The 12726-nt window shown below is 39.8% G+C and overlaps 1 protein-coding gene across 1 annotated transcript in view; it reads right to left on the reverse strand.

Moving 5' to 3' along the window:
* CSMD3 (CUB and Sushi multiple domains 3) overlaps positions 1-12726 on the reverse strand; it is a 1166690-nt gene that overhangs the window by 348728 nt on the left and 805236 nt on the right. Inside the window, exons 35-37 of the mRNA XM_077493847.1 lie at positions 9786-9910; positions 3707-3803; positions 2126-2230 (exon numbers count right to left, since the gene is read on the reverse strand). Coding sequence (XP_077349973.1) covers positions 2126-2230; positions 3707-3803; positions 9786-9910 — 327 coding nt within the window. The remainder of the gene's footprint in view (positions 1-2125; positions 2231-3706; positions 3804-9785; positions 9911-12726) is intronic.

Below are 12726 nucleotides of genomic sequence, written 5' to 3' on the forward strand. Positions count from 1 at the left end.
AAAGCCGTGAAGCCCTGGGCAAGCGAGGAGGGAATAGGTTTGCATTCCTACATTATAACAGAGCAAATAAATCCAGCTGCACACAACACATTACATTTCAAACAGCATTGTTATCTTTCACCCATATCAAAAGCTAGCAACTTCTCTGTCCGTCATATCGTCTTTTCACAATACAACAATAAAAAGCAGCACAAAGGGTAGATTTTAGGAATAAATTGTGTTTTACTTCGCTTAAGGTGGTCATACGCTGGTAGATTTTCAAAGGAATGCTTATACGAATATTCATACAAAAATTATTTGGTATATTCAATGAATGAATGAATGTTATTTAAAAATTGTCAACATTTTGTTTGCTTTTAATATTTGATTTTTGAATGAATGTAAAGACGGCCAAATATGGATTGAAATTCAGATGGTTCAGCAGGGACTGGCTGAATTTCGATCCATGTATGGGTTCCCTGGTTGTACACAAGTCGATCAGCCTGTCATGTTGTTCCCGAATGATTAGTGCCGCTGGCTGTAGTCAGCAACACTAATCATTGTGTTCCTCCAGCACGGAAAGCCCACCTGCTGGCAGAACACAAAAGCGCTGTGGGAGGGATTCTCACAATCATTGCCGATGGGGGAATCAAGCAATTTCCTTCCACCCATGGTCTATTCTGCTCAAATTTTTACAAATACTGAGGCTGTTGACTTTAAATAATAGGACACTTACCTATCTCGTCTGAGCTAGTTCTTCTTCGGGTTTTGATGCCATCATGTTTACTTTGGGAAGGTGGCTGTGACTGCTTGCGGCTTCACAACTGGCTTCTCACTGTGTATGTGTGAGCCGCGCTGCATCTCGTAAAAGGTTGGAAGGAAGGGGGAGTGTTTTTTCTGCAGAGATTTGACCAGAAGCGAGAGTGGATACCTGCCAAAACCAGGTACCCATTCCCCCGCAACAAACAAAAAAACAAGTGCCAAAACTTTAAGTGGGGGGGTAGGGCAGGAGGTAAACAAGTGGAATTTCCCCTTTTTGGTGATATAGGGGTAGAATAGGGGTATTATGTGCTCAAGTCGGTGTGGTGACACCCCCTCTCCCCTGGGGCTGCTTTCATGACATACTGGGCTCAAAGAAGTATGTTTGATGACACTGGGCATTACTCAACCTGAAAGAGGACAAGGTGTTCAATTAGGGAGAGGGGGGTTTGTAAGGGACAGCACCAGACAGACTGTAAGTATTGCAGGCAGACTGTGCCCACTAGGCCTCATGTTTTTTTTTTTTTGTGGAGTTGGGGTTTAAGTACAGGCATCGCGTTTTTAATTTAGTCCCACCTTAAGGCCCTTTTGCATGTCTTAGCCCTTGTACACACGGTCGGACATTCTGACAACCAAATCCGTTGGATTTTGTACGACGGATTTTGTACGACCGATTTTGTCCGAAATTGTTGCATACACACGGTTGGACAAAGTTGTCGGAAAATCCGATTGTGCATAACGTGATGACATTATTTTGTTTTTACGATGGGACTACATTCAGGCTAGTAGCCAATAGCTTTGATCTAGGAATTTGATCTGAGCATGCGTGGCACTTTGTCCGTCGGAGTAGGCTACACATGATCAGAGTATGTCCGATCGGAGCATGTTGTCGGAAAATGTTATAGACAAGTTGGAAAACTTGGTCCGTCGGATATTCCGACAGAAACAGTCCGATGGAGACCACACACAGTCGGATTATCCGACAATACGGTCCGATCGGACACATTCCGTCTGGATCTCCGACCGTGTGTACAAGGGCTAAGATATTGATCCAGTCCTGCTTTAAAATATCACATGAGAGCATTGGGTACAAAGTGTAATATCCTTGTAAATTACATGCAAAACTTATAAAATTCATTTTTTATTGTGCATACTTCTTTATTATTTCAAAGGACTGGTTACAACTATCTGCAAGATATTGTTGTGCTTGCTTCAGCATATTATATGCTCTTAAGTATTTCTTGTACATGAATATATGAAACCAGTACAGAAAAACTGCATTTTTTCCCAACATATAGGAATCAAAAGGACATAAAATATCTTGAAATATATTTCTGAAGTGAACTACGATCTGCAACATAGACTGCATGGAGGCTCTGACAATTACCTGTATACTCCAGATGGAAACCAGCTGCAGAAACACTGATGTCTGATTGAAAATTTAAGTACAGATTGTTTGATGTGCTGTTTAGAAGATGAGGAATGGTAGTCCCTGGAAAGAAGAGGAAAGAAGGAAGTATGTCATCTAAATATCAACACACAGAAAGAGATGTAGGCTTTCATTGAGGGATATCAGATTGTGAAATTCATGTACCATCATATAAATTATTAGTTGTTAAAAAAATTTAAGTGTCCATACCGAGGTGCAGCTGCATTAGTCAACATATGAATAAACTTTGATGTTTTTATAAATGTTTAAGCATCAGTTCTTGGATAAGTAGGCACCTCAAAAATCCCCCCACCTTTTTTGTGACTACCTTGTTTGGACAGCCACTTACTACTTGCTATTGGGATGTGGTGCAGGACTGTGTGAATCTAGTTTTGGACAACTAGACTTTGCCTTTAAAGTGATTGTAATGGCTTGTTTAAAAAAAAAAAAATTTATGCTTTCCTCCTCTGTGCACAGAGGTTTTGCACAGAGGAGCCCAGATCCTCCTCTTCCCTGGTCCCTCTCTGATGTTCCTGGCCCTCCCTCCTGACGAGTGACCCCACAGCAAGCAGCTTGCTATGGGGGCACCAAAACTGAGTCACAACTCCCTGTGTCCATTCAGACATGGAGCTGCACCCCGGCCCCCCTCTCTCCTGATTGGCTGACTGACTTTGATTTAAAACAGTGAGAGCCAATGGTGGCGCTGCTGTGTCTCAGCAAAATCAGGAGTGAGAGTCACAGACAGCTGAGACATTTGTGGATATCTCTGGACAGAGATGGGGCTCAGATAAGTATTGGGGGTGCTAGGGTGGCTGCTACACTCAGAGGCCGTTGTACCTTAATGAATAGAATGCATTAAGATAAAAACCTTCTGACTTTACAACTTCTTTAATTAAAATATCAGTTTTAGGGCTCATTCTAATGAAACATTCACATTGTTATGTCTAAGACCACATTCACACCTGTGTATTCTGGGACACATCTAGAACACAAAAAATCACACTAAAATGTGCAACTTGCTTGCAGTGCCATCAGTTCCTAATGGCATGCAAACTATGCTAGCAAACTTTTTTTGTTTTGCTGCAAGATAAAATGTTCAAGAAATGCACTAAGAGATGCAGTAGAAAAAAAAAGGCACGACTTACTGGCCAAGTAGCAGGAGCTACTTTTTGCATGTTTATTATGTGTATGGGCTGCACTTTGCTGTTGCATGCGTAAAAACAAAACACATGCTAATTTTTATATGAGCAAACTCTTATTTGTTGAGACAGGGTCTGGTCCCAGTCCTGTGCTCCCTAGGCCATTTTTACTGAGTCACCCTCTTTCTGAACACACACTTTTATGTACTGTTGATAATAATAACCTTCATGATTTTTTAGTCCTCCCTCATATAGGTCATGAAAAAAGTGCAAATCAAACACAAAATAATTAAAAAAAAAAATCACAAAGTATTTCTGTTACAGTTTTCATTTTACTTAACTATTTTTATCAGTGTTATTAAAATAGGTCAAAAATCAGGAAGCCACAGTTGCTGCTCACCTGAATAGCTGCCAAGTCTTGGAGCATTGTTGTCACTGCCATCATAAAAATCCAACGAGTCCCAGTTATGTTCTGTAGCGAAACTGACAACCTGCACCTGTGGGAATAGAGCGAGAGACAGAGCCTTCTTGAAGAGGGCTAGAAAAATGACTTAAAACATGCACACATACACACAAATAAACAACACTGAGTTAGGAAATATTCCTCGCTATGTTGTAACATGCATATACTTGTTTTTATATGATGACTGCAATCAAATACAAAGATTAAAGCTTTGATCTGCATATAATTTGCCTTCCCTGGTCCCTCTTTTTTGTAAACATGCTAAAAAATAATTACTGTTATATATTTGAACAAAATATTTCTGTTTTCATTAAATATTTTTTTTAGATCTAGAATTGCATTCACATAGCCTGTGTGCTTCTTTATGCAATGCATGCAGATTATGGCTGGTGGGAACAGCCAGCAAGGTACTGTAATGCCCTGTACACACGACCGGTTTTCCCGTCAGAATAAACTCTGAATTCTGCTGAAGCTGTATGACGTATGCGGTGATGTACAACACGTATGACGGGACTAGAAAAAGGAAGTTCAATAGACAGTAGCCAATATCTTCTGTCTCGTACTTGCTTCATTTTTGATCTGTCAGCATACAGACGAGAGATTTTCTCAATAGTAATTTGTTCCATCGGAAAACTATAGAACATGTTCTCTTTCTAGGTGTCACGGCTAGCTTAGCCCTTCCTTCTCAGGGCTGGCTGCTCAACTGTCGGCTAATTGCCAGCTCTCTTCTTTCTCCACAGTTACCAGCTGTTCCCAATGATGCTCATCTGACCTGCCTACTTAAAGCCTTTCAGCTCACTTCACCTTTCCTTCGCGTTGGTCACATCACAAGGAACCATCTCCTGCGGTTTGTTTCAAGACTGGCTTTCTGACATCCCTCCTGGCTCCTTATCCTGCTTGCAGTTGCTCTACTTGGATCCCTGACTTCAGGCCTAGCTGATTACCCGATCTGGTTACTTTGAACTGGCTGACTACCCAATCTGGTTACTGGACTCTGGCTATGCTTGACTACGCTTTTTCTATTTACCTTTTTATTTTTATTAATAAACAAGTGTGATTTAATTGTACTTCTGTCTCAGTCTGATTCATGGTTTCTGACATTAGGTCCGTCAGAATTTTCGGTGTAAAAAGTCTGATGGGGCATGCACACGGTTGGAACATGCAATGAAAAGCTCCCGTCTGACTTTTTCTGATGGAAATTCCGTGTGTTGAGGGCATAAGAGCTTTCTAAAAATGTCTCAGCACTTTGCTTTTGTACTTCCTCTTAATGACCCTCAGCCCTAATATAAGCGGTAGACTAGGTCGGGGAAGGAGTTGGAGGGTGCATGCAGTGGTGTAGCATGTGATGTCATTGACCATATATGGACATGACTATATGTAGTCAATGACAACACTGGGATCCTGCCCCTTTGCCTACATATTTGGGAATCTCCATCCAAGTAAGTCAATGGGGCCAGTAACATCTCTGTTTGTTAAGGACCCAGTGGTGCCTTCACCTGCCGGGGTCCTTAACAACTATTTAAGTCACTGGCCCCATTTGCTTAAATGGTCAGGGATTCCCCTCGCTGGACAGCAAGGCTAGTGAGGAAAGGGTTAGATGAAGCTGGATATCCTCCAGCCATATGAATAAGTTGGCTCTATCTGACTTGTTGCAGCTTCCAATGCACACTGTGAGAAGCTCACAGTATGCAGTGCAAACAGAGTAGGCAATTTCATTACAGAAGAGGACCCTGTACAACTGTACAGCATTGAAGGGAAGTGTAGCAGAATCTCACAGGGCACATACAGTATGGAAAAGCCTTCATCTCTTCAACACAAGAATAGTGTTTTGGTAGGCTTTTCCACCTGTAACATCAACCCCATGCTGCCTGGCATACAGACCAGTATTTATATTCTCACAACCTCTTGCTATAGGTATACCAGCTTGTGCAGGATATAAAAAAGCAGGGTGGTATGTTGAGAAGGGGAGGTGATACCTACTTTTAGTTCCTAAATAAACTAGGTCAGGGCTAGGTGCATTTATTGATATTATATGTGCTAACCTTTGATTCACCTGAATATTTTTTCTAAGAATGAAACCCTGACAAGATGAATCCTACAAAATTAAGAGTTTTCAGGAGTATCAAAAACCACTTGATAAATCTAGAGGTGAAACAGAAATGCTTTTTTAAGTCCAATTGAGCTTTTCCTTTGCTTATCCTTACATTCCAGCTGCATCAAAACAAAAAGATGTCTCATGGTTCATTTTCTTTAGAAAGCAGCTACTGACTGAGTAGAGGAGCCTGTGCCCTGTCCACATTCTGCGGAAAGGATTCCTTGCTTTTTGTAGGGAAGTAGTGGTCTATCTACAGAAGTCCACCATGCCACCTGCGGAGTGAGACTCAGTAGGGGACATATTGCATCTCTGCTTCTACCATTGCGTCTATAGGTGCTTCTATAGGGTCTTTTTCTACTACATACTGGTAAGGTACAACTACTCAGATTGCTTTATGAAAAAAAAAATGGAAGACTTTTCACACCTTTTATATTGATGCGCCTGGTATGTGTTTATCAAATTTAAACTGAGAGTTAATTTAGAATTTAACATTAACAACTGACCCAAGCCCATAAATGCACACACCAAGAGGTGCAACCTAGCACCCCAATATGAAAATGTTGAACTGCAGCATGCCTCTCCTCCCAATGTGTGTAAAACTTTCAAAAAGTTAAAAGTTTGAAATGTTCAGCTAAGGGATGTGGGGGAGGAAGTAGAGTGGATGTTCAGATCCCCAGTTTCAAAACTAGGAGTTGCCAGAATGTATTTATGGCCCTGTATTTGGAGGTCCCTGGCACAAAGATGAGTAAAGACTTTTGTGTGCACCTACCTGTGCTTGCTTTTACCTCTGTGGGCCAGGTTTTAATATTCCACTTAAAATGTATCTAAATCCAAGAACCTACTGTATCTATGGACAAACAATATTGTCAACTTCAGACAGGAAGTGTGTTAGGACTACACAGCACTTCCCCTCTCCTCTTTTCCATAATATTAGCAGGGTGGTCTGTAATCTTAACACACTGTTTGAAATAACACTGCAGAGTGCACAGGACAGTACTGAATTTCTAGCAGGATTGACAGGCATTTTTGTACATATCAAAACACTTACAATGGTATATTTAACAGCCCAAATGGGCAAAAATAATAGTGGCCATACACAGATAAAAATTACCATACAATCAATTACTCAATGTGACTAAATTGATTAAATTGATGTGGAGACTCATCCTTTAATTTGTATATTGAGCTCTCAAACAATGTTAACTCGGCCAAATCGATTAGCCAAGGTAAAATATTGATGATTGTTTCTGATCGAATTAACAAATATTTCTATGGGGTCTATTTATAAAACATTTGTCGCATGAATGTCAGAAACAGTACAAGCTGACCTAAATTTCACTGTATGTTATCAAATAGATCAACTTCCATATCATCAGCTCCATCTAGTGGCCAAAATGAGGTCTAGTTTTCTGAAATGCCTTGGTAAGGAAATATATTGCATTTTGTCCACTAGATGGAGCTGATGATACATGGGTTACCACTTAAGTACCAGAAGGATTTGCCTCTTAATGACCAGGCCATTTTTTGCTATATGACACTGCATGGCTTTAACTGACAATTGCGAGGTCATGCTATGCTGTACCCGAACAAAACTGATGTGCTTTTTTTCCCACAAATAGAGCTTTCTTTTGGGGGTATTTGATCACCTCTGTGGTTTTTATTTTGTGTGCTATAAACAAAAAAAGACTGTCAATTTTGAAAAAAAAACATTTCTTACTTTTTGCTATAATAAATATCCCAAAAAAGAAAAAAAACAATAAAAAATTTCCTCCCAAAAAAAGAAGAAAAAAAAGCTTTTCCCATGATGAAGGCTAACTACTGACTGCCAGCTCCACTGTTTGACAGTTCTTAAATAGGTAAGGGGTTGGGCCATCTGGCAACATCACCTGGAGGCACTGCCCCTTGTGATGTCACTGACACTGTATGCACCAATTGGTGACATCACACAGGGGTGGTGCCACCTATTTATAAGAACCGTGAGATGGTGTAGCAGGTAGACAGCAGTTAACCTTCATCGTGGACAGAGCATTTTTTTTTTCTTTTTCAGGTCCGGTATTGGTGGTGGGCGTCAGGATTGATCTTGAATCTACATAGGGGCTGATATTGTTTTTTTTTTATAAAGGAATTGTCAAAAACTGTGTGTAGATTTATATTTCCTTTTGACCTTTTTTGGTGAATGGATAGGGGTATAATGTACCCCAAACTCAATAACATGGGATGCCGGGATCTGGGAGCCCTCTTGTTAAAGGGGGCTTCCAGATTCCACAGACCCCCACAACCACAGCCCAGGGTTTTCGGGAAGAGGCCCTTGTCCCCAAAGTACCCCCCACATGTTGAGGGCATGTGGCCTGGTATGGTTCAGAAGGGGGGGACTCACTCGCCCCTCCCCCCTTCCTGGCCTGCCAGGCTGCTTGCTTGCATAAGGGACTGGTATGGATTTTGGGGGCCTCGTGCCATTTTTTTTGCATGGGTTTCCCCATAAAGTTTCTACCAGACCCAAAGGGCCTGGTATGGATTGGGAGGGACCCCCCAAACTATTTTTTTTACATATTTGTATTGCTGGTAATGGTCATATTGCCGGCAATTTAAATGTAATTTTTTTTCTATGTCACGTAGACATGTGCACCGTTAATAAATTTGTTTTGTTTAGTTCCGTTCCATTTCGTATTAGAACTAATTCGTATTTCATAATTCGTGTCTGAAATTCAATTTGGATTGGTACGTAATACGAACTTTCGTTAGGTTTGTTAACTTTTCGTAACAATTAAGAATGTTCGTTATGATGAATTTATCATTATGAGGGGCTCCCACCATCCTTGTGCTGTGCTGACTTCCTGCGTTTTACTTTTTAACTTTTAGGTTAGTTAACTTTTCGTAACAATTACGAATGTTCATTATGATGAATTTGTCATTATGAAGGGCTTCCACTATCCCTGTGCTGTGCTGACTTCCTGGGGTTTTAACTTTTAGGTTTGTTAAGTTTTCGTAACAATTACGAATGTTGGTTATGATGAATTTATCAATATGATGGGCTCTCACCATCCCTGTGCTTTGCTGACTTCCTGGGTTTTTAATTTTTAGATCCGTTAATTTTTCGTAACAATTACGAATGTTCATTAGGAATCTGGATCCGAAATTCACAAACAAAATTTCGTACAAAATTCAGAAGCATAGCAATTCGTATTTCGGATCCTCCTGAACGTACGAATTTACGGAAATGTGTACGAAATGAATCGCACATCATGTCTGTTTTGCTGCAGCAGGTTCTGTGCATGGTACAGATGCACCACTTTACAGGCAGACTAGGGGAACCCCCAGACACTATATTTAAATGGATTTTTCCTATTCATTGTTTAATTTTTTTATTTGAAACCATAAGGAGAATTTATTTTAATTTGCAGAAATCATTCTGACATTTATGCAACAAATGTTTTATATTAAAATGTGTTGAAGAATCAATCATAATTTAAATTTAATTAAGTTACAGAAATCAATAGATTGTTTATACTTATCGACAACATATTTTATTCTTGATAGATATTTTTGTTGGGGGACAATGTGCAGAACAATACCAGATGTGCTGCATTGCTCAATATTTTTTATTGATAGTGAATTACTTGTTTGTGATTGCTCTTACCTAAATTGATTAAAAATTGCTACATGTTTAAAAGCATACTTACCTACACTTTAAGTACAGGTTTGGTATGTGTTTGTTTTTACAGTGTATTCCTAATTTGCATTCATGAACATTAGTGTGTAGTCCCTGCCCACATGGCAGCACATAAACAAAAATAGAACCAAGTAGGTAGTGACAAGTAGTGACAAGTAGGTAGTGACACTTTACTGACGTTAATAAAGTGTTTTCCTGTCATCACACAAGAGCGAATGTGACATATGTTCCAAAATATTTTGTGATCTTACTTGAATGCCTGCTCCCTCCGGCACAGTGATTTTCCATATACAGTTTAAATTGTTGTCATATGGCTCAGGGTAGCCGGAAGACAAAATAGTTCCCCTGCGCTTTGTTAAAATTCCTCCACAGGGCACTAAAATGGAAAAAAATAGAAAACAAAATAAAATGTATATATAGTCGTATTTGACAGTTATTGCTAGGTCCTGTAATCTGCAAAGAAAATAATAGGATCTGACAATGGCTGAACAGCAGGGCTTTAAATTTAAAGAATACAATACAGCTGGGTACTTTTAAAGTGTTGTGATGTGATCTATAGAGAGGCAAGGAGGGTGATTTAACAGCAAAGAATTTCAGGTAAGCACAATGAAACTCTTTCATTAAACTGAAGAACATTAAAGGCCAACTCTATCAAAAACTCATATTTCAGTTGAAGTTTTAAGTTCAATGACAAACTCATTTTCTTTTATCCCATGAGGACTCGAATGGTGAAAGGTAACCAGGAGATGTCCCAGTATCGTCCAACTGGCACAGCTAGTGGTGAGAAAATGTCATTAAATCAACTTTTGTGTCATTTCAGTACAGCAGACAAAGATTTTTACTTTGTGAAGTGGATAACCCAATGGGCCACAGTAACTATTTTTGGTGTGTCAAATGGATCATTGGATACACAAAAAAATAGTTCAATATGAGGCATATGAAATAAAACATGCCACTAGTGTGGCAATTAAAAAAAACAAAAAAAATTCTCAAAAGTAACTTCTTGCTCACAAGTCTTGAAATCTGAGCCAATTAAATCATGGTACATAAAACAGTTCTCCAATGGCACAATAAAGATAAGCAGTAGTGTGCTAAGAGGATGATGGTGCAAGACGGATACACACTCTACTATTAACCAAATAAACATATATGTGCTGCAACATATCAGTTTCTTTGATTTCTTTAAGGCCCACTAGGTTCTTGGTCTACTATTGTTGGGTGAGCGGTTCGGACCAAGCATATGTTCGGCCTGAAAATCGACCATTTGGAGAACACCCACAGTTTTTCATCAAAAAAGTGTCAAAAAGAAATAAAAACCAACACACAGTTTTTGACAATTATATTATTATAAATAAAAAAGAATGTTCTCTGATGTAGTTCCATTTTCAATCACGATGCCTGCTGCCACCCAAAAAAAGAAAAAAAAGCTTTGCCTGTGATGAAGGCTAACCATCGACTGCCTGCTCTGCTGTTTGACAGTTCTTAAATAGGTAAAGGACACTGCCCCCTTGTGACATCACTGACCCAGAATGCACCGATTGGTGACGTCACACAATAGGGGCAGTGCCACCTATTTAGGAACTGTCAGATGGTGTAGCAGGCAGACAGCAGTTAATCTTTGTCACGGACATAGCTTTTTTTTCTTCTTTTTTCAGGTTCGGTATTGGTGGTGAGCATCAGGATTGACAATGGATCTATGTAGGGGCTGATATTGTTTTTTTTATTTTTAAAAAAAGGAATTTTCAAAAACTGTGTTTGGGTTTTTATTTATTTTTGACTCTTTTTTGGTGAATGGGTACTGTGTACCCCAAAGTCATTTACATGGGAGGCCGGGATCTGGGAGCCCTCTTGTTAAAGGGGGCTTCCAGATTCTGCAGACCCCCACAACCACAGCCCAGGACCGTCGGGAAGAGGCCATTGTCCCCAAAGTACCCCCATATGTTGAGAGCATGTGGCCTGGTATGGTTCAGAAGGAGGGCACTTGCACGCCTCATCCCCTTTGCTTGGATAAGGGTCTGGTATGGATTTTGGGGGGGCCTCATGCCATCTTTTTTTGACAAGGGTTTCCCCTTAAGATTTGTACCAGACCCAAAGGACCTGTTATGGATTGGGAGGGACTCCCACACCACTTTTTTTCAATTTTCGTATTGCCAGCAATGGTATTGTATTGAAATTGAAATCTAATTTTCTATATCATGTCAGTTTTGCTGCAGCAGGTTATATACACGGTACAGAGGTGCCGCTTTACAGGCAGACTAGGAGAACACTATATTTAAAATTTCATTTTTATTGTTTCACTTTATGCACCATTTAAAAAAATCACTGCTCCTTTAAAAACAATCTTCTCAAAAACATGTTTTTGCATTGATATGTGTCCCCCAGGGCAGTACCCAGCCCCCCATACCCTTTTGTGGCCAATAACTTGCATATAAGCCTTCAAAATGTGGACTTTTGATTTTTCAAGTTTGGGCCCCATAGACTTTAATAGGGTTTGTGGTTTGGTTATGAACTTTTTCTATGTTCGGGAGCTCTGGTTCAAATTGGGGTGGGTGGGGGGGGGGGGGTGTTTTGCCCATAAATAGTGTCTACAAGCACCTGCACTGCATACATACAACTCCAGTTATTAAGTTAGAATTCCATCTGGGTTAATTTATGTTGGATATTCTACAATGTTCAGGTACTAAGTCAGGAGAGCCCCATAGCTACACAGCATCATTGCAGCAGTTGGCAAAAGTGTTACTCACAATGCTTGAATTAATTTAAAATTTAAAAAACATTTCTGCCATGTCTTCAATTGCTCTCTGACATGAGAAACTCGTTACTGTTAAATATTTAAATCTGAAACCATATTGTGAAACTTTTCCTCGATTTGTGCGCTTGGCTCCCTGTAAAACAAGATGTTTCCCTGGGCCGTTATTTTGAGCCCTTAGCCATCTGTGCAGAGCCACTAAACCAACTCTTCCTAATCGGCAACAGGTAATCTTTGCTTGACGTTAGCGCCACTTTCACCAAGATAATGATACTGTATGCAAAAATAACAGCTGTAATGGAAAGCATTAGAGTTTGGTTAATGTCATGTTTTTTCCCTGATAACATTTCATTATCTACAAATAACGGTAAAGACTTCTAAGCTGTACTCCTGAGATATCTGAGCATTTTAATCAGTTGAATATATTTAGCATATTTTAATTA

Source organism: Lithobates pipiens, unplaced genomic scaffold (assembly GCF_037356315.1).
Source record: "Lithobates pipiens isolate NorthernLeopardFrog02 unplaced genomic scaffold, aLitPip1_a1.2 Scaffold_19, whole genome shotgun sequence".
Taxonomy (NCBI): Eukaryota; Metazoa; Chordata; class Amphibia; order Anura; family Ranidae; genus Lithobates; species Lithobates pipiens.